At 42.4% G+C, this 27,981-nt stretch overlaps 2 protein-coding genes across 2 annotated transcripts; one reads left to right on the plus strand and one right to left on the minus strand.

The window, feature by feature from the left end:
- Positions 1-24: 24 nt before the first annotated feature.
- LOC134468745 (prospero homeobox protein 1-like) lies at positions 25-16,149 on the minus strand. Its single transcript, XM_063222620.1, has 5 exons — positions 16,076-16,149; positions 12,734-13,916; positions 11,922-12,023; positions 10,870-11,082; positions 25-1,264 (listed from the first exon to the last, which is right to left on the minus strand). The coding sequence occupies exons 1-5, from the start codon at positions 16,147-16,149 to the stop codon at positions 1,094-1,096; spliced, it is 1,743 nt and encodes a 580-aa protein (XP_063078690.1). The 3' UTR covers positions 25-1,093.
- dlst (dihydrolipoamide S-succinyltransferase) lies at positions 16,086-27,578 on the plus strand. The gene is made up of 15 exons (XM_063222830.1): positions 16,086-16,210; positions 17,309-17,342; positions 17,625-17,667; positions 17,800-17,864; positions 17,994-18,068; positions 18,394-18,449; positions 19,405-19,513; positions 20,442-20,609; positions 21,160-21,239; positions 22,205-22,302; positions 23,461-23,591; positions 23,981-24,054; positions 24,256-24,339; positions 24,828-24,995; positions 26,261-27,578. The coding sequence occupies exons 1-15, from the start codon at positions 16,148-16,150 to the stop codon at positions 26,393-26,395; spliced, it is 1,383 nt and encodes a 460-aa protein (XP_063078900.1). The 5' UTR covers positions 16,086-16,147; the 3' UTR covers positions 26,396-27,578.
- Positions 27,579-27,981: the final 403 nt, after the last annotated feature.

A 27,981-nucleotide genomic window follows, 5' to 3' on the forward strand; every position in this document is an offset into this window, starting at 1 on the left:
TGACTGAAAGTGCAGAGCTGTCCCACACAACAGACCGTCTTATAGCTAAATCTACAGTTACTTCACGTTACTGGTGAAATGAGTTCAGAGAGGAACTGGCAAGCTGCTTTGCTGCAAAATTGACATGTGCTTCAATTAACGTTAGAAACGGATGTTTATTGGTGTGGTCATATATTAACATACCGGTATGAGATTCCCCTGGGGAGGGAATTGTCGTTGGCCTTAATGTCCTTTGGTGGGGGGCCCAAAGGACCCCATACTACCTGGCACATGAAACCCATTGGGAGAGGGGATTGTGGTCATTGTGTAGCTGGTATTGGAGAGGTGGACAAGTTGTCCAGGCCGAGGGAGGCCTGTTAATTACTCCACCCCTGATTGTAGTCACATAAACTGCATATTGAATGATGCTACCAAATTAAGTCATTTCACTACCTAATTCTAAAACAGTGCCCTCTGATGCATAAGAGATTTCAAACTAGTATGCCGATCAATCAGCACAATGGATGCACAGGAGATTTCAAACAAGTATGCAGATCAATCAGCGCAATGGAATAACGGTCTTTGTATATTTGTATCAACCACCAGTGATCAAAAATCATACACAGACCTTGGAAGGCTGTTTCATGTCTTGCTACTTGCTTTCTGTGTTGCAACAGTTCTGCATTTTCAGTTTAAAAACAACTTTGACCTCTGAGAGACTAGAGTTTTACCACATAGTTGCAACGTGGCACAGTGAATAAGAAATTATACTGAACATGCTGCAAGAAGATGTTTACTTGGAACAGTTAATCGTTTGTTAGTGTTCAAAGGTAAGTAACTCAGATGCAGACCTATAATGTGATCAGAATATGACATTCAACCATGTTACTTTTGTTACAATAACTGAAAGTATTAGCACTACATATTTCACTGTATTCTGTACATCTGCCAGGTACATGGCCATACATTCACTACAATATTGACAATAAGATGGTACATTTAACATACATGCATACAAACATGCCTGAGCTAATTCATTCACTTTCAACATTTACAGTTAACTGAACTACCTGCATTGTGATTCTTGTGCTGTCAGTCCTGATCTCAACGAACACTACTGTGTGAACAAAGGAGATTTAAAGATGGCTGGGACTTCACTGTCAAGTTTACAAATGACCTTGTAGATGGCCTTCTTCCAAGAAGGGTCCCGGTCTCTGGACAGGGAGATGGCCGTGTAGAACTCTTTCAGTGTTATTTCCACAACCTCAAGGAACCGATCTGGAACCTGACATGGAACAAAGGCAGATGTGACATCAATGGCATTATTATAATGGACAAGTTATCCAGCCTACCACACTTTTTTACCATTATTATAAACACTGCATTTCACAATTTTTATGCAAATCACATTATTCACTGGAACAAAGATGCTTCTGCTTTGATACCTCTTCAGATTGTGAGAATAGCCTTTCAGAGCTCAGATATTTTGCTTTTGGGCGCTCCAAATATTCTCAAAATGGTGGGGGTCTTGGGAGGAAGGGGGCCTAAACCATGAGTTTATCCTCTTTTGTACTGATTTGCAACCAAAGTTTGTTAGCTTTGCTGTTTTTTGCCACATGATTTATTAAATTAATGTATTTATCTGGTAGAAACCATTTGTATTGTATCTTTGTGCAAACCTGTGTGTGCTCTGAATCCATCTACAAATCTTTTGATTTCATTAAATGAGCTAGGCCTAGTTCTATTCATTTTAAAATGACCATTTTCAGTTCTTTACAACACTAAAAACTTTGCATAATTATTTGGAAGAGTTGGAAAAGTGCATTGAAGTCTTATTTGAACATATCTATATGATGACTGTCAGTTATATAGTTTTTTTAGGGAAGTCTGTGAAAATGTGATTTGCATAATAATTTGGGATGTAGTTTGGTACAAAAGTGTTTCAAAGCCCTCACAATTGTCCAGATTTTTAGATATATATTTTCTGGGACGAAACTGGAGGAAATTGCACTGACGTTGAATAGTAGTCTGTGCACAATTTGTGTAACAATACATTTATTGATGTATTAATGATGAATTAATGACACTCCCACTACCATGCTTTACTGTAGACAAGACACACTTGTGCTTTTCATCTGGTTGGCTCCATGCGCACACATCGGACCACACACACACACATCACTAAACCACATCAGACATGAGATGAGTCATGCAGACCAACTCTATGGAATCTGCAGCGTATGGTCTGAGTACTGATGTGCTCAGCCCTATTGCCCCCACCTCTTCAAATTGCAGCAATTCTGGAAGCATGCACATTGCTTTCCCATAGACGTTCTTTGGATGTGACGCCTTATAGTGTATTCATGTTCCCACAGCTCTATGCTACAAGTGCATGGATAGAAAAGTGGCAACCTCGTGGCGTACTTGTCCACTCCTCCCCTGCATTAATGCCTATTAAAGCAATTAGGGATGCACCGATACTGGTATCGGTATCGGCACCCGATACTGCTCATTATACTCGTACTTGTCAAGCACTTGCCGATACTAGGAACGATACTACTCAAAACAAAGAAAAATCTTGTCGCGTTCTGTGGACTTGAAAGCAGCATGGGGAAAAAAGTGCCACCTCATACATTTACTAACATTTAAATCTACATGGAAATGGACAATAAAAATATCACAGGTGGAAAAAAACCAGGCCATGCATTTACTTTCATTGTATTTTGGTGGTAAAAGCTATCGGTATCGGTACTTGGTATCGACAAGTACACACATTAATGTACTCGTACTTGTATCGGTTTTCAAAAAAGTGGTATCGGTGCATCCCTAAAAGCAATACAAGACGCTTTACAAAAAGTATATTTAAAAAGATTGTGACAAATCCTTGAGACGAGCAATCGGAGAATGCAACCTGCCCCCTGGCCAATGCTAGATGTATATGACCTGTGTTTGGCGCCACCCACAGGTGACCCCAAACACTGCGGGTAGACAGACAGGCCGACGCAGTCATTGCGATACATGGCCCAACCTCCTGCAGGGGCCCATGTAGTTAGAAAAGTTCAGAGAACACATGACTGGGAAGATGGCTGTGGAGGCATAGGGCTGGGCACACACGGCACTGAGCATGTGCACTCAACCTTTTTGGCCAACCATGTGCTCTGAGTAGAACCTGTCTTGTTAAACCACTGAGTGGTTGGGGGGCGCTATGGCGCAGCGCTAAGCCCCCGCACATTTGGGCTTGCATGCCCACGGGGACCCCGTTTCGAGTCCTGTCGGGGTCATTTCCCAGCCCTGCCCCGTCACTCTCTCTCAATTGCTTCCTGTCTACTCTCACACTGTCCTGTAATAATAAAGGCCAAAAAGCCCCAAAAAATAACCACATTAAAAAAACACTGGGTGGTCTTTGCCACTGTGTTACAGTAAGCATGGTAGTGAAAGTGTCATTATTTTGAATAATACATTTACTAACACAAGTTGTACTGATTACTTGTCACTGTCTAAAAGTGTAATTTCTTTAGTGTTGTCCCTTGAAAAATCTGCTGAAATGTGAGAGGTGTAGGCCTGCTCAGTTTTGTGACCCATTGTATATTTGATAGCTGTTACAGGTAAGTGTTGCTGAAGTTAAGTTAGACATTATATTTATTTATTGATTGATTTATTTATTTGAATTGTGCCCTACATGCATTTTTCCCCTGTTATGATTTGATGAGAAGATACTGGTGGAGGATTATCAGCAAATCTGATGGTCGGAGAACAGTAAAGATTAATAAACATTTATACATAAAGTTTCTCTTGGTTATTTGAAAAGACATACACAAATTGTGGGAAGGCACCTTTTGTTTCTTCAGGCTTTTGTGCTCTTTCTCTCAAACCAAAAACTGTCAACACCATTGTGTGCGAGGATTGAGCTCCTGAGAATTATGTTACAGTTTGTCATCTCAAATCTTATACCTTTTTTAATTGAGAGTAAAGACTGAAGTATACAATTATACTACTGCATTAAACATACTTGCGCTTCAACACAAAGTGTTCTTTTTTGTGTTACTCCCAACTCCCTCTCTACTTTTCCTTGAGGAATAATTTTCATGTTTTATGCTCCATGGCTTGCGCATGTGTTTTGAATTCACAATGGGAAAAGGACTTACAAGGGCCAGTAGCCTACAGTATGGGCATGAGCTATAGGTCAAACATTTTCCCAAGGTTCTCTTCTTTCATGGGCAGCCTTGGTGTAATGGTTTAGGAGATGGGCTTTAGATCTGAGAGTTGCAGGTTCGAATCCCACCCTTTCAATCCCCATCTTGTTTCATGGTTGCAGTGCCCTTCAGCAAGGCACCTATCCCCACAGTGCTCCAGGGAAAGTAACCAATTCCCTGTAAATAACTTGAGTCACTTTGGATGATGGTGTCAGCTAATCTAATGTAAATGTTCATCATAGGTTGACACTGCTGTGTATTCTACATTATATTGGCTAAGCCTGCTGTAATTGACCAAAAGAATAATCAAACATTATTTCGCATTACCAAATTGTAAATTTAAAACTACATTAAAACAAAGACGATTTTAAAATAAATAGTAATTCATGGCCCCCTGGTGGAGACAAAGCATATGACATTGTAATTTGGCTATCATGCCCCAATTGAAACAGGAAAATTGAACCCAAAGAACTGAATTCTAGAAATGAATTGATACCAATAACATTGTTTAATGTTTAGCAGAAAGCAGCGACACAACAACTTGGAGCTTGAAGATGTTTCACTCCTCATTCCAAGGAATTTCAGCATTTGGTTGGGGTGGGATTGTTGACTCATTACATATGAGTAGATTATACACAGTCGACCTACCACCACCAATAACTGTTCCTCAAATTGGCTGTTCCAGACCCTCAGAAATTAATTTGTACAAAGATATGGTGAGATCAGGCTACTACAGACCCACGTCAATTCAGATTTACCTTGCTTTTCATGTGCATTCACTTAAACGTCAAGTGCATTCTAGTAAAGGCTAGTTTATACTCCTTAGCCTTATTCTACGTTGTGGAGAGACCTTCAGAGAGCCCGACGTTGGCATTGCCCTTTATGAAATGGCAATCAGGACTCTGGCTATGCCTCTGGATAGTGTTGGATTGCAAGGTGGAGCCCTATCGCACAAGATGCGTCGTGTTTCCACAAAATTAAAATAATCTATAATGGTAGTGGTGCCGTCACGATAAAGCCCCGTTTTTCGTGGTTGGGCCACACTTCCGCGGCCAATACATTTGAATGGGCTGTCCGACTCGTGGTTGATTTACGATTGATGGACCTGTCAAGCTTCCAGGAAAATGTGAGGAAGAAGCTGAGTGTAGAGAAGCGAACATTGCATTGGAAAACACACCGTGCGACTTAATTTGTTTTAGCCTACTTCACAGTGTGATGGGGCATACATGCTATAATGTATCCCTTCACTAATAATCTTTCCCTGATCAGTTTTCTGTCGGAATTGGGCAATCAATCGTAAATCTACCACGAGTCGGACAGCCCATTCAGATGCCAAACCACAAAAAACGGGGCTTTATCGTGACGCCACTATTATCTTGAAAATATCTTTTGTTTGGCACTTAATCGCTTTGATTTTAAAAAGCTGGGGGATCATGTTATAGATGAGCAGGTGTTAAAAAATAAGTCAACTTTGGAGCAATCAGAAGCTAACCCCATTGCATTTCGAAGTTTGGTCATTTTTGGTCAAATACACTGCAATTGCTGGGGCACTGTAGCTTGACAGGTCAGACCACTAATTTTGACCTACTTCGTAATTCACAAATGGTTAGATTAGATAGAGAGTTTAGTCGTCCTCCAGGCTGCCAGCCAATAAGCGAACGCACTTGGGTGCATAAAAACGTGTCATGTACGTCAACTGTCAGCGATTGCTCACCATCAAACCATAGCTGAGCTCACTCCTCCCACTAGGCGCAGACCAAAAATGAATTACTAAGTAATTAATGTGGTCTGGTTAAACCAGGCTAGGGGCACAGCGTCCTGCCCAAAGTTTGATAGGTCGTTTGACCTTTAATCAGCAGGAAAAAACTGCTTACTTTGTTGGTGGTGTAACATTCAGGTCGTGATACAGCGAAGATGGCGATCGTGAGAAGTTAGCAAGTCGACACATCACTCAACAAGCTGGTTTATTCAGGCATAAGTTTACTCCAAATAGACTTGTGACGCGACCTCACAAAAATGTTGTAGAAACCCTACCACTGGCTCCATTGCAAAACAAGCCAATGAAAATGTTATCTGGAAAAACCCAGTGGAGAAATTATGGGAAATGTTATGGCAAAGCCACCTATACGGTCACAAACTTTTCTGCGATTCAGTCCATAAGCAACCAAAAGGTTAAGGCATTTACCATAACTGTGTTTGACGCTCACTTCCTGGAACTGTATCAATAGTGATCTCCATATGCCGGCATCTTTGTGTAAAAAGGGAACTTGACGGTCATTAGCCCAACTTTTACTTCCATGGCTCTGCATGAAGCTAGATGGCTAACTTAACCATTCTCTTTGCTTACGGATCTGCAAAAGCCAAATATTACAGTTTACGGTTTCCAAGAGATAAATGGGGATTGCACATAAAAAGTGTAATACTTCTGCAGCTCTGACAGCACTGTTTGTCCACGTTATCCATTCTGTTTTTTCGAAAACTATGCAGTCTATTTACTTAAATTAGCTAGATGAACCTGCCTAGTGGCCAAAAAAGATGTGTGCCTGGCAAGTTGGTCTGAGTCCTGATCCTTGTAAGATCACAAGCCAATCCAGAACCCAAGTTCTTTCCCTCTCTCTTTCAATATTTGGGGTGGGAGGGCTTTGGCAGGACAGCGGACAGCCAAATGGCTACGGCTGATGACAAACAGTCGTTTGAGTGATCGCATTGGACAAGGCAAAGCCATGTACGGTATATAAGAGTTATACTGTTGCCATAGGATGGATCCCGTTGTGAAAAATGGCAGCAAAATTGGTCTATATATAGTCAAACGTGGCCGATCTTGTGGTCCCAGTGGATTTTGTGCAGCCTTCACAAGGTTCAGGATGTGTAGCTTTTGTTTCCATAGAGTATCATTGGGGACTCTGAGAGGATTTGATAAGACAATCGTTTTTGCGCATTTTAAAGAATACAATTTCAACAAACTGTGTAATTACTTGACCTTAAATGGTAACTTGACTCAGGACAATAGCAGCACAGTCAGCTTTGTAGAATTATTAAATGTAACGTAGTCATGTTAGCACAAATGTATGGCAAAGGTGGGCTTACCCAGAACCGAGGCTAGCATTAAAACATGCAATCAGAGATAAAAGAATAGAGCTCGAAAGTCCCGCCCCTTAGTTCCGCGTTTCACGGGACCTAAGCTGACCATCTAACAACATGGTAGGGAGGAAATATCTTCTGATCTCAGTCATGATATGCGCTGGGCTACAAATATGCTGTTTAAGAGGCTAGATAAAGATTATTCATGCAGAAGTATCAATGTTTTGTTCCGAGGCCGTCGGCATGAAAAATGTGAAGAAACACGGCTTTACATGCTATGACTTTCAGCTAAAAACGCTGTTGAGGTCCCATGATATTGGGGGAATTGACGTCACTTTCGAGCTCTATACATGTAACCGGCGTGACGTGTGCCATGTGCGTTACGCCCCTTTTTGGGGGGACATATTGAAGGCTAAGTCAAGGTAAGTCAATGTTAATGTTGGGAAAGAAGAAACGAAAGACAAGGACCTGTAGACGAGCGTTGTTCACGCTGAACATGCTGAAAACATGTGTTTTCAGCTATTGAAATAATATAGCCAAATCTAACGAAGGCTAACTAGCAGAGTTGGCGTTGGTAAACCTCCCTCCTGAAGCCTCATACAGTATCGGTAGCGCTGGGCTAGGCGACTGGTCCTTTAGTCCAGCGGTATAGTACTGTGCCTCCCATTTCCGAACTGATGTAGTTGACGAGGTTGCAAGTTCGCGCCCCGAGGGGGACAAACAGATGCAGGAAGACCTCCGTTACACAGCCGTGGCTGAAGCATGGACTGTGTTAATTTAGGCTAGCTGATGTTGCATGTGAGTTAATGAGACATTCGGTTTGTTTACTTTTCCCCTGAAAAGGGGCGTAACGCACATTCACGAATAAAGTACCCAGATGGCCGGTCACACGTATAGGGCAACTTATCTACAGCTCTGGGACAAGGCAGTGCAGTGGCAATTTGAACCGTAACGGCAACAGTTTGGTCCCACCCACAGTTCTCCACTATCTGAACCGAGTGATTCCAGACTAACATTTTCGTGTTTTAGTCTGGCTTGCCAGGCTAGGATTTATTTCCAAAAACAATATATTCAAAGAAATAAGGGCGAGCTGATGCCAAACAATATCGCCAGCATATGTTTGAAGTGGTCAGTGGACTTGAAATAAGTGTAGTTTGTTTATTGGTTTATTTGACCGGAGCCATGTACAGGACAGGTACAAGACTTGGCAACTAAACTAATTTGCGCACATTAAAAACATGGACAATACATCCCCCTAATATTTACATATTGCAGCACAAACTGTTGATGGCCTATTTTACGATCTTATCCCACTAGCTCATGGGACCCATTGTAGCCATTGTGTAATGTATGCAAAGATGGTGACTGCTCAGTCTAGTAAGGTCAGTGAATAACTAGAATGCTCCTCAATCCCTCTCACTGACTGAGGCGCCATTAGCATGGTACCAACCTTCCACACTGCTCCCTTGGGGTCCCATTTGGGTTGCCCCCTTACACTGCTGAGGCATGAATACACTTTTGATGTGTTTTATAGTTAACAAGTCTGTGTTTTACTTTTCACCTTTCATACTGTCTTCAGCAGACTTCTAAAAAATATATACATTTTGGTGCACTCCCATATGTCACTAGATCTACACTAGAGTATGTGGAATTTGGTTATTACATGCCTAGTCTCAGCCAAAGCTGTGGTGCTTGGCCCCAAGGTGTGAAGGCTCACTCATCAGGGTGGGAGATCATACACATATGGATGGCAGGAGACCTATATGTGTCCACTGCATCCCTACATTCATGTGGATGATTGAGACCTCAGCGATCGTACATCTTATGATACACAAAGGGTGTACATGATCACTCCGTTTTTCGTTTTTGCATACTATGAGCAACTACATGGTTGATTCAATTGTACTCAAAACAAGCCAAATACTGTCATTGGTACTACCTAGAAAGCACAATCAGAAACTCAATTGAGAATTGAGAATTTTGTTTAAAATAGGTTAACAACTGTCATTCCTCTGACACTCTTTATCAACCCATGTACATGTGCCCTTTCCTTGTGCACAAATGTGTATAATCAGTGGCGGAACAATTGCACACAGGGCCCAAGGCCAAAACACTGATAGGGCCCCCCATTCGGCCTGCCATGGTCACAATAGGGCCCCCAACACCCATACAGGAGGGCCCTGGGCCCAGGAGCAAATGCCCCACTTGCCCCCCCTATAGCTCCGCCCCTGTGTATAATCTCTCACACACTTGTGAACATGAACATTTAAAACACTTGTTGAAACACTTTCGGCTGCGCTATGGGATTCCAGTGGATAAGCTATGTCAATATGTCTGTGATTGTAAACGGTGTATTTCATCTGTACAATATCAGTGTTGACTATATAATATATGGGCTGTAATAAAACCTTTTGTGCAAAAAAGCGTAACATTTTGAGTATCAATGATTGTGACAAGTGCACCAGATGCAAGTTTAAACCATCTTTCTGAAAGCTGACTCCTGCAGATGTAAATATAGGTCTACATCAGAAATATTTTTGTCACTTTCTCGGGCAAATTGGTAACTCCTGAGGAAGGTACTGAACAATAACGTACGTAATCTAAGTGTGAAACACTGCAGTTACACTGGTTGGCGAACTCTGAAATAAGACTTGGGGAATATTCCAAACAGTGTGTGTGTGTGTGTGTCTGTGCCGCTCCACCAAAAAAAACAGACCTCAAACCTCAACCCTTGCAGTACATGTTGCAAATATCTATTCCCAAATGTAAAATACAATATGAAATACTGAAAATCTCAGCAACCAGATCGAAAATGTGTTTTCTAAACTGCTTGTTGAAATGGTTCCTAACGTCTTTCAATCCTCCTGTGATATCACAATGGCGATCTGTCTGATCAGAGCTTTTTATGTACGGTGTACATAAATCTATCACAACAGTTTTCTGAAATGCGAGTAATGTTCCACTACTATTATTCGTATAACACTGTTACAAATGTGTACCTCACAAAGAAATTAGCACTGAACTGGAAACATTCTCAAGAAAAAAACATGCATCTAAGAAACCGCTAAGTGAAGAGCGTGTGTATGACTTGTACTGGTATTTGCTTTTTGCAACAACAACAAAAAACACAGTGGTTATACAATATGATTATCTGCAACTAAAATGGGAGTGAACCGATGGGATGTTTCCCTGTGCGCTTTAGGGGTGCGGTGTGTAATTTTCAGTAGTTTATGTCCAGATGCTACGCATTCACCAGTTGTCATTAAGGCTTGAAAATGTACATTTGTCATACATGAAGAATAGGTGGCATAGACAAAATCGAAAGTATGTTTTCTCCAAACCTGATTAGTAGGATTGTAGGCCATGGCAAAGTGATTTCAGAAGAGCCTTTCACTCTGTTGCAAGTTGATGAACCACAAAAAATTGTTATGGTAACACTATTGTTTTACTGTTGGAAATAGTTTGTTTGTGTAACTGTTCTCTCATTACACACAAATAATCTGAAAGTGGGTTGTTCTCTCAGCCTGTTGTTCACTCACACACACACACACACACACACACACACACACACACACACACACACACACACACACACACACAGTGTTGTGTAACCAACCTGGAAGTCATTGGCTTTGTTGTAATGTGTGTTCAGTGTCCTGAAGAGCTGGGAGTCCCGGTGCACGGTGAGGCCCCTGGTGTGGATCACCCCTTCATCCTCATCCTCATCCTCCGCCACGGCGTGCCGCGCATACTTCTCCATCTGGATGTAGTAGAACTCCCGGAAGTTACTAAACCACTTGATCAGCTGGGACGTGATGCAGCGGGTAAACTGGGCAGGAATTGGGGATCATCATCTCTGGGTAAGTATGCTTGTAGTATACAGTGCTTACATATCAAGAGCTTAGTTGCAAAATGACTTGCATCCACATTGAGGAAATTGAAAAAATATATATATTGGGCATTGCATTGCATGTGTTCGAAAAGTCAAATATATTTAAAAAATAATAATTACATTATTGAATGACAAGAATTCACACTTAGTGGAAGGGACATCTGGGCATTCATTTACAATAATAAAATGCAAAACTAAAAAAATGGTAAGTCATTTTGCAATTAAACTCTCCATACATGTACATAATACATGACATATGTTAATCTGTATGGAAATGCACCTAGTTGAACGAAGGGGAAATCTCTTGGTAAGTATGTTTGTGTTAATGTTTGTTCTTAAAAGAAAAATACGTTTTACGAACATATGTTACAACACACTTGGTATTGAGACAATTCTAAACTCTTGGTAAGTATGTTGTTATTCATTCAAATAAAATAACTAAATTACTGTGCAACATATATTTTTATATACTGTTTTATAATATGGTGCACTAAGTGGTTTAATTCCGAAGAGTGTGATAAAGGATCACAAAATATGCAGCTTCCTCAACTTTTGCTTTTTTATTGAGCTTATAAACCATTTTGAATGCCTGTATTGCATACTTAAAAAAAAAGTGACATCTGACATTTCTTTTAAAAATGGTGCATTGAAATAAAATAAATTGCATCTTAAAACAATTCATCTGTGGTGTGTTTTTTTCAAAGTCTCTATAGATCTGGCTGACTGACAACATAGGAACATTGTATTTGTTTGTGCAACATTGTATCTGTTCTTACCTTTACATCTGGAAAGAAGGTTTTCAGCACATTAGAACTAGGGTATCGTGTATAGAAGAACATTAGCTTGGCTTTCTTCAGGTGTCCTGGAGTGAACCCCTCCTGCAGGTGATACTGTTAAGATTTTACCTTTTTTTCTCTGTGTGTCACAGTAAGCACATGCATAATAAAAAAATAGCAATATAGATAACTCATTACAGTAGTTAATTTTCTGACTCACGTTCAGATCCATTAAGTACCTGAAGTACCAAAGGTTATATATGATGACTAAACATTTTAATGAGCCATATCATTAAGGAAACCATCTTTTGCGACCCCCTGTAGTTTTAATACAAGTGTCAATGACGCTTTCGTAGTAGCACACATCAGGATGGTGCAATCACTGCTAATGCCACTATTATATGGATTAAAGGTTTTTTGTTTTTGTTTTTAGTGGATTTCCTAAGAAGCATATTCATTGCAGTACATTAATTACCATTTACTTATCAATTAATGGGCATTAGCTCTGGTTGTACCACCTGACGTCTGAACCTAAAAAAATGTCACTGACCCATAACTTTGCTATAAATAAGGCACACACAGATAACTTTAGTTTTTCAGAATGAGGGGTCTGCACACTCTCTCAGGAGAATCTGCTGAAGACTGTTGAGCCGAAACGTAATCCAGCCATGAAACAATGAAAGAACAACAAAAGGGATTTTTACGTGTGCGGACTCCTCACTCTAAAAACTACAGTCAACCTTTGTCCTGTAACTTTTCCTGGGATGTGCACAATCTTCACCTTCAACACATAAAATATAGAGTAATAACACCTCTGGCTCTGAATTATCAAAGGATATATTGAGAGGCAGAAATGAGGTGCTCTCTGCCACACCTGGAGTCTCCCTCTTGATGTTAGGAAAGCTGAGGCTGTCAAAGGCCAAGTGGCTCATAGGCAGCAGCTGTGCCTGTTGGGTCATGCAGTGGGACATTCCTCTCGAAGTTACCTTTATCAATTCCCGCGAGTGAGCAGCGAAGTCCAATGAAGACGGACTCGCGTTGTAACGACAAGAAAACCTTTCCAGAGCGTTAGAAGGGCTGTGTTGTTGCAGCTCTGGGTCCACAAGAAGGTTGTTTTGTTTTGATTGAGAGGGTGGACCATGACTGCTGTTAGTCTCTGGAAAACTCGTCCTCATCAGGGCCACTTTGCTCGAAATGTCCTGCTGAAGGGGCTTTTGAAGGACCAGTGACAAAGCCTCAGTCTGAATGTTTGATTGTGAAGGCTCTGTGATATCGAGAGACGGTCTATGCTCGAATGGCGTTTCATCTTTAAGTTTATTTTTTTCATTTTGGTGGGGTGCTTTCGAAAGACAGTGCGCCATTTTCTCAAAGACCAAATCAACACTCGTGCTTACAGCCCTGGACAGCTCTGACTTGAGAAGGTCCAGCAGCTCTGAGTCTGTGTCGAGGGCCACAGGCCCACTCTGTGTCTTCTTGACATCACTCCTGTGCCTTTGCTCCCCAGTTTTCACACAAGGCCTCAAGCCACTTGGGGAACTTGTTAGAATGGGCACGACTGGTGATATTTGTGATATTGGAGGTCTGTGAGAATCTTCATGCTCGTGCTTTACCACTCTAGTCAGAGCAGTGCTTTGTGGGCACTCTTCCTCAGGGGCCTTGATATAGATTTGTGTAGATTGATCCCTCTGGTGGTTTGCCTGCAACGCATGTGTATACTCTGGGGCCTCCCTGGTCTGGTGGACCACTCCAGGGGGTAACAGAAAGTCGACTCTGCTCTGGCTGAAGTCCAGTCCAGGCCAGTTCTCTTCACTGCTGCTCCCCACACCGTTAACGGCGGGTTGCCTGACATTTCCGCCGTCTCTCATAAACATAGGAGGTGTTCCAGCCATGCGCTGGAGTATGTTCTCCACCCTGGCCCGTTTGGCTTGATGGTTCTCCCGGCAAGGATGGTACCAGCTGGAACCAAACAGGTTCTCTGGGACCTGTGACTCCCTGCTGTCAGCGCATAATGGAGAGGGGGTCTTGCGATGTGTATAGTAAGAGGTGTCCAGAGTTGTGGGGTTAATTTGTTGGGAAGAGTCTCTCTGGTGATAAGACCTCTTCCTCTCTGCATTCTTCCCCAAGAGGAGAGAGAGGATTGACTCTGTGGTCCTTGTGGGCCAGGAATCCTTATTAAATTGAGGGCAGCTGAGTTCATTGCATTCCGCATAAGTGTTACTCGAGGTATGCATTTTCGCATTGGATGAAATGTATGTCGTGACAATTTGGGCAGGTGATATACCGTCAGATCAGATGAATCACATGAACTACCTGAAAACAACAAGAAAATAAGTCCAGACATGCATTCAACTGACATGCACCACATCTCTTGGCATATCTTTTCTGAAATGCACTTGTACATTGTGTCTCAGACATGCTCGCTCTCAATCACACAAACATGCTCTCAATCATTGTTAAGGAGGTGTTAAAATGTATGTAAAATGTATTCGAATTTCCAGACATCATTTACTGCATATGGTTTTGTCACCTGTTCCAAACATCTTTGTAGTTTGTGTATTGGCTTTCAATTGTTACCTTCACTTTCAGTGACTGTGTAGTGTAAGTTTAGACTTTAGACACCTAGGAATTAGACTTAATACAATTGAAGATAGGAAGTGATGAAACAGTCTAGTAAAGTGATGTCTGCAAATGGTATTACACTTTGAAAATTACACGAAATTGAACACGTTCTACAGACAATGGCTTTAAGTATGCATACCTTTTTTTGAGACACCCGAGCCTGTACAAGTGTAAATGTGGTACAAAACATATTTTTCTTCACAATGAAATAGTGGCAGACCCAATTAAAATGACTCATTGCATCACTCCATTTTTCTATTTTGTAAACATTATCCTATAAACCATTAACATGATGAAATCTCATGATGAGGCATAACATTCAAATACAGTACATTCAAATCACAATCATGGACACAACCATAGTAATAGGGCAGCAAATGATGGGTCTTACCAGTGCCTGGTGAGGAAGCGGGCATGAATCAGAAAGGGTACTTGGGCATGCACACCTTATGGGGAGCGAAGTAACCAAGTAAGCCCTGTGCCTGTCCATGTGATTTGTCATTGCCTGAGCCTTAATAAATAGCCCAGTTAATGAGATGCAAAGGGGAAGAGCTTAGGCCAATGTGCATTTACAGATTGTATTGCAGATGAGGTGCTGTGGTGAGACCAGGTATATAAGCAAGGGGAATCTTGCCAAAATATTTTTTTAAATATATATATATTTGTTTTGTGTTTGTTTGTTTGGGACATTTCATTTCTCCAAAACATAGGCCTAACCATGGGACAATAAACTGAATATTGCTTATGTTTTCAGCCTTCATGATTTCTCCTCTTTTATTAATCACTGAAGGCCTAAACGTTTAGGTCAAGATGACCTTTGGTAGAACCGCTGAAATTATGTGGATGTTCACAGACATGTGGCTAGAAACTGGCCATTTAGGGATGTTTCCACGGCTGGCCTAAATATAGCATTTCTAGATGGTCTGGCCTGTCTACCTCTAACCTACCTCACAACAGGGGTGGTTTAGTGCCTGTGGTTTATAATGTAGCCTAGGTCTTTCAATGCCTAGACCAGTGTTTCCCAACCAGGGGTACGTATACCACTAGGGGTACGCGAGCACACTGTAGGGGGTACTTGGAAAAATATAATTTTAACAAATACACGGAGCTTAGTTACATTGGGATAGAGAAAGCGACATAAAACTTGACTTAGGGGGTACTCATGGCACAACGAAAATGCTTAGGGGGTACACAAGACAGAAAAGGTTGGGAAACACTGCCCTAGACCACATTAAAATAGTTCTACTTCTAATAGCCTGTCGAGCTCACACTTTTGCCCTGAGAGGGCCACTTTAATTGAACACTTCCCATAGGCTAATGGCAGCTGAAGGCGGAGCAATGGCGTGGAAGCTTCTCTGGCCCTATTATGAATAAAATTACCGTTCAACTTTATAATATGCATGCAATGCAAGTAATTCATTTTCTTGCTTCAGCTGTTCTGTTCTACGTTACCTTAATAACAGTGACTTGCAGGCATTTCCAGAAAATGTACATTTTAATAATGGTCTACCCGGAAGAATTTGCTCCGACGTCACTTCTTCTTGTGTTGGTTGCTGCTGCTGGCTTCACTGAGCGAGGTCAGTTGACAGCCTGTCATCTCAGCCAACATGCTGTCCCGTTCACGATGTTTTTCACGGACGCTTGGGCGTTCTGTGTCCGTGTTGTCCCAGGTATGTGTTTGGAGAAATGTTTTTTAAGTGTCATGTGTATTAGTTTGGGAATTTATATCAATTTCCCATTTTAAAGGCCCTGAAGAGGCCTGAGTAACACCCAAGGACAGAGGACACCGACACAACCGGTTAGCAAGATAGCCAGCTGTAGCTAGTTGCCAAGCTAGCTAACATAGCTACTAAAGTTAACCTTGTCAATTTAGATGGCCTGAGTATCGTAAAGGTTGAATAGCGAATCATATAACATGTGTCGCTAATTAAACATGAGGAATTCACCTAATTTGGGCACAACATTCACTGACATTTACTACAATCTGAGATCAAACCACACCTCTGGGACGCCCCAAACATTAGCTATGGCTAACAGGCCAGTCAACTAGCAGTAGAGCTAGTTACTGCTGTCATTCGGGTTCTGATGGCCGTTAGCGTACCCTAGCTAGTGTTGCTTGTAACTTCATGGTTACATGGCAAGTAGAAGTTGGGTTTTGCTTTCCATGAGTGGTCAAAAGTACTTCAAGCTTAGCGCGCAGAGTTGTCCGAAGTGTATACCGCTGTTATCACTCGTTCATAAATATTAGTTATACGTGAACTAGTTTTCTGTATGGAAGTATACCATCAGACAGGGTCATGTCATGTATTAAGTCCCCACACAGGCTGGCTGAAATATTATCAACCACTTACTCAACTCTACGTCTTAAACTGAAGGGCATAGGTTTAAGTAGTTACCATGACCTCGCTTGAAGATGGTCAGCTTCAGCTAACCTGCAATGTGAGGGGACGAGAGGGCTTGTTCTTTGTTGTCAGATAGTGAGCGCTTGTTGCAGGACATTGTCAGTTATTATTTCGTAGTATCTTAACCGTGATCACCGAGGTGTCTGCCCCACACAAGACACTGTGCACCTGTCCTTAACACTATTTGCATGCCTTTTTAGCATAAAATGCAATCACTTTGTGTAAAAAAAGGGTGGCTCAGCCCTGCCGTGCATGTATGGTATCATTTATCACTTAAAGTGGGGGCTGAATTGTACATGTTTACAGTAAGTACATGTGTACAGCAGTGCATTACAGTCACATGTCCAATGTCATTGTTACTTTCAGAGCAACAAAGCACTTGGGCAACGTATGGTGTCAGGTAAGGATCTCCCGAATTTCATGCGAAGCAGGGGACTTCACTGGTACCTGCAATTGTCACTGCCACAGTTGTTAATTTTGTCCTTTCAACAATATTGTTATGCCAGCCTTGTTTCAAGCATGGTCTTGCAGTTAGCATGACGCCATACTCCATAGTCCCGTAATTATGCCCATAACCTTGGCTGTGCTTTTGCTGTCCGTAGTACCCTCTATTGAGTCAAATAAGTAATTACCATACCAAGCTGTGGCTTTCGTAATAAATGTTACTTTCATTTTGTCAAAGGACTTTCTGCAGGCTGCAGGATTGTTTACAAGAATGGAGAAGTGTAAGTGTATCAGCCATTGAAACTCGTTTTGTGATGTGTGGAGTTATTTTAAGAATGACATTTTCAAAAGGCATTTGACACCGGCAGTGCTTCGTCCCTATACCAACAACAGTATGTTAAAATGCATTTTAGGGCTGAACCCAAGGCGGCCGCGAGTGTGTCCCACATCAGATACTTCAGGACTTCAACAAGCTTGAGTAAGTCATGGGTTTTTCCCTCCCCTTTCTGTCTGTGTGTTCTCTCGAGTCAAAGAAAGCTGCGTTGTTGGTTGTTGGTCACTGATTTGCTTTTGGACGTTGTGTGATTCTGTCTGTCTGTATTTGCAGAGAATGAAGTCATCACGGTCAAAACACCCGCCTTCGCAGAGTCGGTCTCAGAGGGGGATGTCAGGTGGGAGAAAGGTGAGTGACCGCATTTAACAAGAGCAGCGTTTAAAGTCCCCTTTTTGGTACTTTCAGTTAATTTTGTCAAGCGGTATAATTGTACAGCCAAAACAACTTTACTTCATATGAGGTTTACTGAGGTTTACTTAAGACAAATTGAAGGATTTAAAAAGCAAGTTGTCAAGTTTGGTTTCTTACTGAAATGTACCATAAATAATAATAGACCCAGAAATCAAATCAATCCACTTTTTCAAGCCGCCTCATTTATGTAAATGTTAAGTTCTTTTGACGCGTTGCATCTTTTTAATCTAGTTTTCTTGACCCTTTTTTCTTTGGTCCACAGCCGTGGGTGACACCGTGGCTGAAGATGAGGTGGTCTGCGAGATTGAGACTGATAAGGTATGTATGCGGCTCTTTTTTCCTCTCCACCACCAGATAGCTTTTATTGTTTTCCTCTATTATTGGAGGGTTTCTTTTTTCCAAAGGTACCGATAAGGCACTCCATTGTATACTGTCGACAAGGTTTTCATGTTGTCTTAACGAGAGTCTAAGTGATGACCTCGAATGCAAGCTGTATTATTTAACAGTTTATCTTGTCTGAAGAAGAGTTTTGTCTGTTGGTAGAACACACTGTGTGTCCATTGGTCCATGTTCAGATACTTTTTTCTGTGTGTGATACCACTGGCTGTGTAGGAGAGATTGACCAGTGGGAGTTTCCCCATGGCCACTGCGACGGTATATACGTAGGATGCCAATATTTTGTGAGGAAGCAGCCAGTGTATGATAATAATCTAGTATCTATTGAGGAATGTTGTCCTTGGCCCTTTTGAGGAGAAGGCATTACTGCCGGTCTCCACAGATGTGTGTACCCTCCAACAATATCTGCATATAGGCCAATGCACATATTCTACACATTACATGCAGAAATGTGTAATCTGAAGTTTTCTGTGTACATGGCCCCCTGTCATGTAATTTTATAATTTTGCCCTTTTTAAATGACAAAACTTAACGCTCCGTTAGTGATTTTGGAAACTCTGTGATTAACAGTGCTGACTGATGACAGATCAAAATCTCATTTTCCTAACATGGTCCATACCATTGTCAGAAGCCCATTGTATCAAATCGTGCACTTCCTATTCAATACCAGTCATTTCTTTTCATGACTTTGCCACATGACAATTGCTGGTACTCTGTCGATATTTGGGAAATTGTAGTTGTCAGTGTGTTAAAAAGCTCTATATTGTGTGTGCGTGTGCGTGTGTGCGTGTGCGTGTGTGTGTGCGTGTGCGTGTGTGTGCGTGTGTGTGTGTGTGTGTGTGTGTGTGTGTGTGTGTGTGTGTGTGTGTGTTCACAGACCTCTGTGCAGGTGCCCTCTCCTGCTGCAGGTGTGATCGAGGAGCTGCTGGTTCCCGATGGAGGACGAGTGGAGGGTGGAACTCCCCTATTCAAACTCAAGAAAGGAGGTACGCGCAATGCATTCATACATTCTTGAAATGTCCATGTGGGCATTTGTGTATTCATGTAAGCTACTGGATACCTGAATTTCCCCCTGTGGGTCAATAAAGTTACTCTACTCTACTCTACAACCGCTGCTATACACTTTGCAACTGCACGGTGGTAATTGGACCGTGTTTGAAATGGAATAGAATGCTTTTCATGGTGTGCCGCCGATAGTCCATTTGTGTAAGCTGACAGACACCTTACTCTCCTGTGGGATTAATAAAGTTACTCTACTCTACTTTTAAGTGTATTTGGGGCTTTCTGCCCTCATTAGGATAGAACAGTGAAGAGACAGGGTGGGAGAGGGATGGGGGAGGGTTAGGAAATGACCTGTGCCACAGCTCCTCCCCAAGTAGAAAGTTTTACTTTGTGTTAAAATGCTGGTGTTGTATAGGCATAGAATATATTTTTACCATTCTGTGAAGTTCTTGGCATGTGCCTTGGTGTTGGGAATTTTGGTCCAATTTAAGAATCCTTTTTGCTAAATACCTTTTTGAATTCGAACAGCAATTTGTTTGCAGAGTGTGGAATTTGTCGTGGTCCCTCCATTGTACTTGTATTTACGGAGGGTGCGGGTGTGGCCTGCAAACAGCAAAAACATGCTCCCACTGCCTCAAATCTTGCCAAGATGGCCGACAAGTAGCCAGACTTGTGTTCAGTCCTGCTAAGTTACTTCTGATTATTTCACTGTACTCAGTGTGACATATTGTGTACATACTGAAGAAAAAACATTGAGGACCAAAGTAAGATGATGATGATATTCCCAGATGGCCAACAAGTAGCCAAGCCTGCATTTTTTTCCTTTAATTGCTGATGGTTTAAGTTTGTATGTGTGTTTGCACATCAATTGCCAAGTGCATTGTGATTGACATGTTGTTTTTTGATTGACAGCTGGAGCCCCAGCGGCGGCCGCAGCCCCGGCCGCTCCTGAACCCAAAGTCGAGGCCCCTGCAGCAGCTGCAGCTCCTCCCCCTCCCCCGACGCCTGTGGTTACGCCCATCCCCACTGCCATGCCACCTGTGCCCCCTGTGCCAGGCCAAGCCGCTGATGCCAAACCTGGTCAGTGGTTCTATCTATCTATCTATCTATCTATCTCTCTATCTATCTATCTATCTATCTATCTATCTATCTATCTATCTATCTATCTATCTATCTATCTATCTATCTATCTATCTATCTATCTATCTATCTCACTCTGTTTAGCTACCTATCTATCTATCTCACTCTGTTTAGCTACCTATCTCTCCCTCTACCTGATTGTGCTTCAGTAAGACTTAATGTCTGTCTATTAGTGAATGCTATACTATACATTGTGTATCTACATCATCGGTTGTCATCAAAGGTGCAATAAATTGCCATGGCTCAATCGGCTGGGCACTCGACTGCTACACCGGCGACCTGGGTTCGATTACGGCCCAAGGTCATTTGCCAAACCTTTCCCGTCTCTCTCTTCCCACTCATTTCCTGTCCCTCTAACTGTCCTGTCACAATAAAAGCATAAAAGCCCCCAAAATATAAATTGAAAAGCTGCAGTAAATAAGATGATTCAATAGTTTTCATGAAGCTATTGGTTGTGGTGTGTGTTAACATGTTGATCCTCCTCCACCAGTTTCTGCAGTGAAGCCCACAGCCGCTCCAGCAGCCGCAGCTGCCCCTGCAGCCACCGCCGGAGCCAGGACGGAGAGCAGGGTAAGAACCAAGCACACGGCCCACACGGCTGTCTGGAGGAATAAACTAGGTTTTTAGCGTCAGCCAGGGCAGGGAGCTATTACCATTGGGTTTTGCCAGCCTGTCAGTATCAGTCAGTCAGTCAGTCAGGAGCTAGCTGTGTTTTTAGCATCAGCCACAACAAAAGCCAGGTCAGAGCAATGTGTCACCCTGAGGTGTTGCCTAGCAGTTGGTCTGTCAGTCAGTCAGAATCTGTGTTTTTAGCATCAGCGTACCACAGGGCATGGCAGGGTTGTAACGACACGGACACATGAAAGGAAATTGAGTGAGGCAAAATCCAATCCCATTGAAATTGTTTCTACATTTGTGTTTTTGACTTGATTAGCTGCAGCTGGTAAAGTTTGCTCCTCTTTTGCAAAGGATTAAACCGGACACAGCTTTTTCGCTTTGCTGGTATAAACAATCCCTGGCTGCGCTCCCCTGGCTGTGCACTGTTCCACCTCTGATTGTTGGAAACTGTGGTCACTAAAAAATGCGCTCACGTGCTTGGCCGCTTTATCTTGCCCCTCCTCACAGCACGAATGTTTGTAAAGGGGAACCTGTGTATAGTCCTGTATTCATGTTTTCTTGCCTTCATGGGAATAAATGGAGGATTTCACTTTAGCTTTGCCAATCCACTTCCATGCGCCCCCGCCATAAGAGCCCACTGGTATACAGAGGTTGTTATAAACGGCCAACTGATCAGGGAATTACTTGGTATGTAGAAGAACATTAAACTTGGCAATTGACCTTTTCCATCTGACGTCAGACCCCTTCAATTCATTGCATTGGAAACAGACTTAGGTTGCATAGGCATAAATACAGTGGCATGTACACAAACATCCACAGCGTTGTTTTCTAGACCGGCTTCGCTTCAAAAACTGAACCTTTCGACGTCATGTCAAGAATGCTCATTTGTGTCTTTGTAAATGTTTTGTGGGTCCCAGGTGAAGATGAACCGCATGCGTCTGAGGATCGCCCAGCGCCTGAAGGAGGCCCAGAACACCTGTGCCATGCTCACCACCTTCAACGAGGTGGACATGAGGTAAGGCCAAGGCACATCACTTAGGATGGGAGGAGGCCGGAACCCTCTCACAAAAATCAACCCAAATACAGATTAACTGTAAAATGACTTCATGCGATACTCCATTCCTTGAGTTTTACCTTTTTTCTGTACTTCTCTGTGTCTGTCAATGTAAATTCTACCTCCTTACTAACATATATCATAAGATTCAATAATAACTGCTAGCTTGGAACTAGTAGTAACTCAGCAGACTCAGAATGGCTGGAAGAACTGGAGAAAGGTAAAAGTCAATTATTTAATTCAAGGGAAGGATATGATGGAGTATCACTTTAAGATTGTTGACTACAGTACTGTAGAACTTGTGATATGTCATTCTCTCATCTCACCTTCCTCTTCCGGAGCGTTTTTTATAGATCTACAGAAGTACATTTCAGAGACATAATATGTTATTTTAACTGACATAGCGTGTTTGGACCTAACTAAACTGCCCGTAGTTACTTTACCCCAGGCCGCCCCATAAAACTAATCCTGCCCGAATTGGGTTTGAATATTATTTTTGTTAAATGAACAAATGCACATTTTGGCTGAATTTGGTACGTTTTGGCTTTTTTGATGGACTTTCAATTCCATCTTAAATGTTCTGTTGCGACCACATTGCAGTTGGTTGCTGAGCAGTTTTTGCGAAATTATATCGTAACACATACGAGTAATAATAATAATAATAATACTTTCATTTTATATAGCGCCTTTCAAAACACCCAAGGACGCTTCACAGAGTGTTGTGTTGGAAAGTGTGAGTGTGTGTGCGCGTCAGTGTGTGAGCATGTGTGTGAATGCATGTAAGTGAAAGTGCTTGTGGGACTAGCAGCCATAAGGCTCCAGGAAGAGATGTGTCTTAAGGTGTTGCTTAAACATGGCCAGTGAAGGGGCATTCTGGATGTGGTCAGGCAGATTGTTCCAAAGAGTGGGAGCAGCAACATGGAAGGCTCTGTCACTGGTGGCCTTGAGCCTGGCACGAGGGACGATCAGCCGGCCCTTGGAAGAGGACCGCAGGGATCTTGATAGGGGTGAAGGAGGTCTGTGAGGTAGTGGGGTGCCAGACCATGGATCCAACCAGAACCAAGGCAGTGACGTTATGCTCTTTCTCTCTCTCGCTCTCTCTCTCTCATCACTCCCCAGCAACATTCAGGAGATGCGTAAAGTGCACAAAGACGCCTTCCTGAAGAGACACAACATCAAACTTGGCTTCATGTCTGCCTTTGTGAAAGCTGCTGCTCACGCCCTCACTGACCAACCTGCTGTCAATGGCGGTGAGTATAGGGCTTTTCTTCAAAACAAAATGAAAACAGACGTAAACTGAAATCATCAACCTATGTGATTCATGAAATGAATTGCAATACTTGGTCCAAATACTGGTGAGGCATTTGTCCATACGCAACCCGGCTGTACCGTGTCGAGCTGAGTGGTACTGTCAAACCAGCCCGGTGTGTATTTCGATTACAATCCGTGTTAGCTGGAGTATGGTTGGTGTTTCGTTTTCACGTTACCAGGTAGAAAACAGAGTGGAAATGACCCCTAAGTATGCCTGTGTGTGCACTGAGAAAGTAGTTAAGAGATCCTAACATTAACATTTTTTTGCTGTATTATTTCATTCTTGAGATCATGTTGCATTGCACTTAATTTTTTTTTCTCCTATCAGTTATTGATGACACCACCAAAGAGATTGTGTATAGGGACTACGTAGACATCAGTGTAGCTGTGGCGACACCAAAGGTGAGACTGGGTGCTTCTACCAACAATACCTAACTTACAATTAGAAAATGTATTGATTTTCAAAAATGTTCTGAATAGCTAAGCTTACACCAACATTCCCATCAATTTATATACGTGTGGGTGTGTGTTTTTTATTATTATTATTATTATTATTATATATTTTGTATTATTATTATTATTATTCATTTTATTTCCACACAGGGCCTGGTTGTACCAGTCATACGGAACGTCGAGGGCATGAACTTTGCAGATATTGAGAAAACCATCAACGCACTGGGAGAGAAGGTGTGCATAAAATCCCTTTGTTATTGGCTTGTGTTAAGATCTGATTTCTCTAGTACATAATTTTTAGTTATATTGATATGATGTGTGTTCTACACCCAGCTTTGTTGTGTATTTTATTTGTACTTTGATGTCTCACTGTCATTATTTCTGTTAGTTTCTGTTATTTCTGTTAGTTTGATGTCTCACTGTCATTATTTCTGTTATTTCTGAGAGCCAAGTTGCTCTTGGCTCTCAGCTTCAGAAAGTGCAAACTATGTCACCTGTTTCATTGACACAGACCAGCTGACCCGTTTTTAGTGGAATTGCTCGTAAATTAAGAAAGAGTACCTGTATATTTTGCAACGGCGTTTCATTTTGAGGCTGGGCTCTGCCCTTCGTGTACACATGCACAGTTGACTATGAGTCCACGGTAGTACGGAAGTTGAGCTGGTGACTGAATGACCTTTTGACCTCCCGTCCTGACCTGCCCCTCCCTCCTCCCCCAACAGGCGCGCAAGAACGAGCTGGCGGTGGAGGACATGGACGGGGGCACCTTCACCATCAGCAACGGCGGCGTGTTCGGCTCCATGTTTGGCACGCCCATCATCAACCCCCCGCAGTCGGCCATCCTGGGCATGCACGGCATCTTCGACAGGCCCGTGGCCATCAATGGCAAGGTGAGCAGAGAGCGCCCTCCTTCATGGCCACTTGCACACACAGCAGAAGGCCATGGCCTTTACCAGTAGGACATTGCTGCACACACGTGTCGACTAATGCTTCTACTAACGTGTCGACTAATGTGTGTCTGTTTTGCTTTTTTATTTGGCACCACTGATTTGTACTTCAGTCAACACGAGACATTGGGTTTAAATGTTTGAAACGGCTTAATATGAACGACAAGCACGTCATGGTTTTTGCATGCAATTGTTTTTTCTTAAAGTGGTAGTTCGCTATTTTAGACATTAAGCCCTGTTTGTGTGACTTCTGGGGTGAAGTAGAGATGTTCTCATCATTTGACATTTGGTGCTGAACGGAGCATTTGGGTATTCAAGACTGCAGCCCCCCCACCTTTACATTGACTCCAATGAAGCACTCAAGCAATCGATCATAAAATGGCATTAAACTTTCGTTTGCAGAGACATGAAACTCACCGAGTGGTCAGAGGTGGGCAGCGATACGTTGGCTCGAAAATCACCGCGAAATACGCTTCCAGAGAAGATATATTCATTATTGTCCGTCTTCATTGATTGTATTGGTTCGACTAGTATTACTCCGCGCGACCGGAAATGGGGGTGCGTTTGTTTACGTTACTATCTATGGTTTGTATGCAAGCTGTAGTTTTTGTAGCCAGTCCCGCTCAAAGATAGCCGTTCTACCTCGCTCCTTGATGTCTACTTAAACAACACACTATCGCTACCTACTGGCTGGATGTCTACTGCTATTCAACGGCGTCTGGGGAAAAATAGGTCCGCCAAATGCTAAACAACAGTTAGAAGGCATATTTCGCTGCAATTTTCGGGTCAATTTATCGCTGTCTACCACTGACCACACGGTGAGTTCCATGTCTTCTCAAACAAAAGTTTAATGCCATTTTATAATCGATTGCTTGAGTGCTCTATTGGAGTCAATGTAAAGGTGGGGGGGCTGTTCAGCACCAAATGTCAAAATTGTGATGAGAACATCTCTACTTCACCCCAGAAGTCACACAAACAGGGCTTAATGTCTAAAATAGCGAACTACCCCTTTAAGGAATGCAGACAAAAGAATACAGCCTATTTTTCATTAGTTCTGTAGAAATGGTAGCGGTATGGTTTGATTTAGTATGATAAAGTGCCCTTGTTCCCTTGAGAGCCACTAAGTAGCGTGTTCGTTTCTGATCACTATTGCTTTACAAAGGCTATCCCTGCTCATTCTCCCTCTCCTCCTCTGTCGAACCCCACAGGTGGAAATCCGGCCCATGATGTACGTGGCCTTGACGTACGACCATCGGTTGATTGACGGCAGAGAGGCGGTGACCTTCTTGCGCAAGATCAAGGCTGTGGTGGAAGACCCCCGAGTTCTGCTCCTTGACATGTAAACCCTCTCCCTTCCCTTCCTAAGTCGGGGGGTGTGGCACGGTTGCCCATTTTCTCCTAGTACATATATATATATATCAACACACTATTAAACACACGTGATGCCAACTCCACACGCTGTGACAAACATTTTGTGGACTTTGTGTAGCCCTCTGGTGAGCCTTTCTAAACGACGTTGAGGCGTGACGCGCATCTCCAAAAGCTGTAAGATAAATAACTTGAGCAAGAAACGAAGGAATGAGTTGGTGTTTTCATCTGGGCTATGCATTGTTTCAAAGGGACATCATTAAAAAAGGACCATCTCCTGCTAAGTAAAGACCCCTTAAAATGTCAGTAGCGTAATTGCTCCCCTACTTTGTTTAGAAAAGCGTTAAAGGCATGACTGCACAAGGTCTTGGCCGGCGATGATTCATAATTATGAGGGAGTTTTAAAAGGAAAAAAAAATGTCAGCGTTTTGGCTTTTTTTTTGTTAACGGCTGGTGTCATGTTGTGTTTTATGGTGACTTAAAAACATGGCTTGTCTAAATTCTCAGATTGCTCCCTCCAAAGGACAGAACAAAAAAATGTCATCTTCATGCTGAAATGCTCTGGTTTTTAAAATTGTAAAGAAGCAAAAGAAAATGAGATGAAATGTAAGCTTTTTCTTTTGTTTGGCTGTCATCTCTGTAGTCAGAAGAGGTGGTTCTATTACGACGCCTAATGTACCACACAAAGACCGTAGCAGACGTTTTTCAATCTATGGATGAATCTGAAGTCTTCACTCATTTACTATATAGTGCTTTGTATAGGGAACAAAGCAAATAAACTCTTATCCTATGTCGAGAACTGGTTAGTGAACGAGTGAACATTTCTTTTGGAAGTTGATCCATAGAACATTGCGTAGCATGCATGCACATACGAGCACTACAAATGTACTGTAAGCCAATAGTAAATTGTTAGTGACAAATTGGGAGGAACGTTAGCACTTAACATGTCTGCAGTAGTGACGCAGGATCTTATTGGGACGTTTCTTCAATTTGGTGCTGAACTCCAACCTGTACAGTGAACCTTGCCACAAAAGCCTCTCTTCTCTTTTCACCGACTGGAGCTGGTTTCAGAAATGCACAACCCCTGAAATGTCTGAACAATTTTTGTGTGGTTTAAAAAAAAATCTCAACTTATTGCATAAATGGCGTTTTGCTTTACATTTTGCTGTGTGTTGCTGTCTTCTTTGATCTGTCTGTCCTGAAGTTCAGGTCACTACCCCTACTCAGACAGTAGCAATTTTACTGGAACCCCATCGTAATGCTGGCATTCCACTTTTTGGTGGTTTAGAAGGATGTTTCTTTAGGCTGACTTCCCACACCCTTTTCCATTGGGTCACTTTTATTTCAGTGGGAACAAGATTAGGAGAGCCACCTCCCTTCTGACTACACTGCACTGCCTTGGGAAGAAAGACCTGTAGGTGCAGATCAGTCCTTCCCGATGTTGGTTTGACCATGATTGATCTGGGACCTATACTATAAAGCTGGTTCAGGAGTAAACCAAGTTCAGTTACGAGGTAAATCATCTAATAGAAGAGCCTGGAGTCCGCATGTTATTATGAAA

The sequence above is a fragment of the Engraulis encrasicolus genome, chromosome 18, assembly GCF_034702125.1.
Source record: "Engraulis encrasicolus isolate BLACKSEA-1 chromosome 18, IST_EnEncr_1.0, whole genome shotgun sequence".
NCBI lineage: Eukaryota > Metazoa > Chordata > Actinopteri > Clupeiformes > Engraulidae > Engraulis > Engraulis encrasicolus.

Excerpts from the sequence above, each read along its gene's own strand:
- dlst (XM_063222830.1), top strand. The coding sequence starts at position 16,148 with ATGCTGTCCCGTTCACGATGTTTTTCACGGACGCTTGGGCGTTCTGTG. Across the intron at positions 19,514-20,441 it reads ATTCAAACTCAAGAAAGGAG|CTGGAGCCCCAGCGGCGGCC; the intron begins GTACGCGCAATG and ends TTTGATTGACAG. Across the intron at positions 20,610-21,159 it reads AGCCGCTGATGCCAAACCTG|TTTCTGCAGTGAAGCCCACA; the intron begins GTCAGTGGTTCT and ends CTCCTCCACCAG.
- LOC134468745 (XM_063222620.1), bottom strand. The coding sequence starts at position 16,149 with ATGTTGGCTGAGATGACAGGCTGTCAACTGACCTCGCTCAGTGAAGCC. Across the intron at positions 13,917-16,075 it reads AGCAACCAACACAAGAAGAA|CAGGGAGTCACAGGTCCCAG; the intron begins GTGACGTCGGAG and ends ATGCGCTGACAG. Across the intron at positions 1,265-10,869 it reads ACAAAGCCAATGACTTCCAG|GTTCCAGATCGGTTCCTTGA; the intron begins GTTGGTTACACA and ends GTTCCATGTCAG.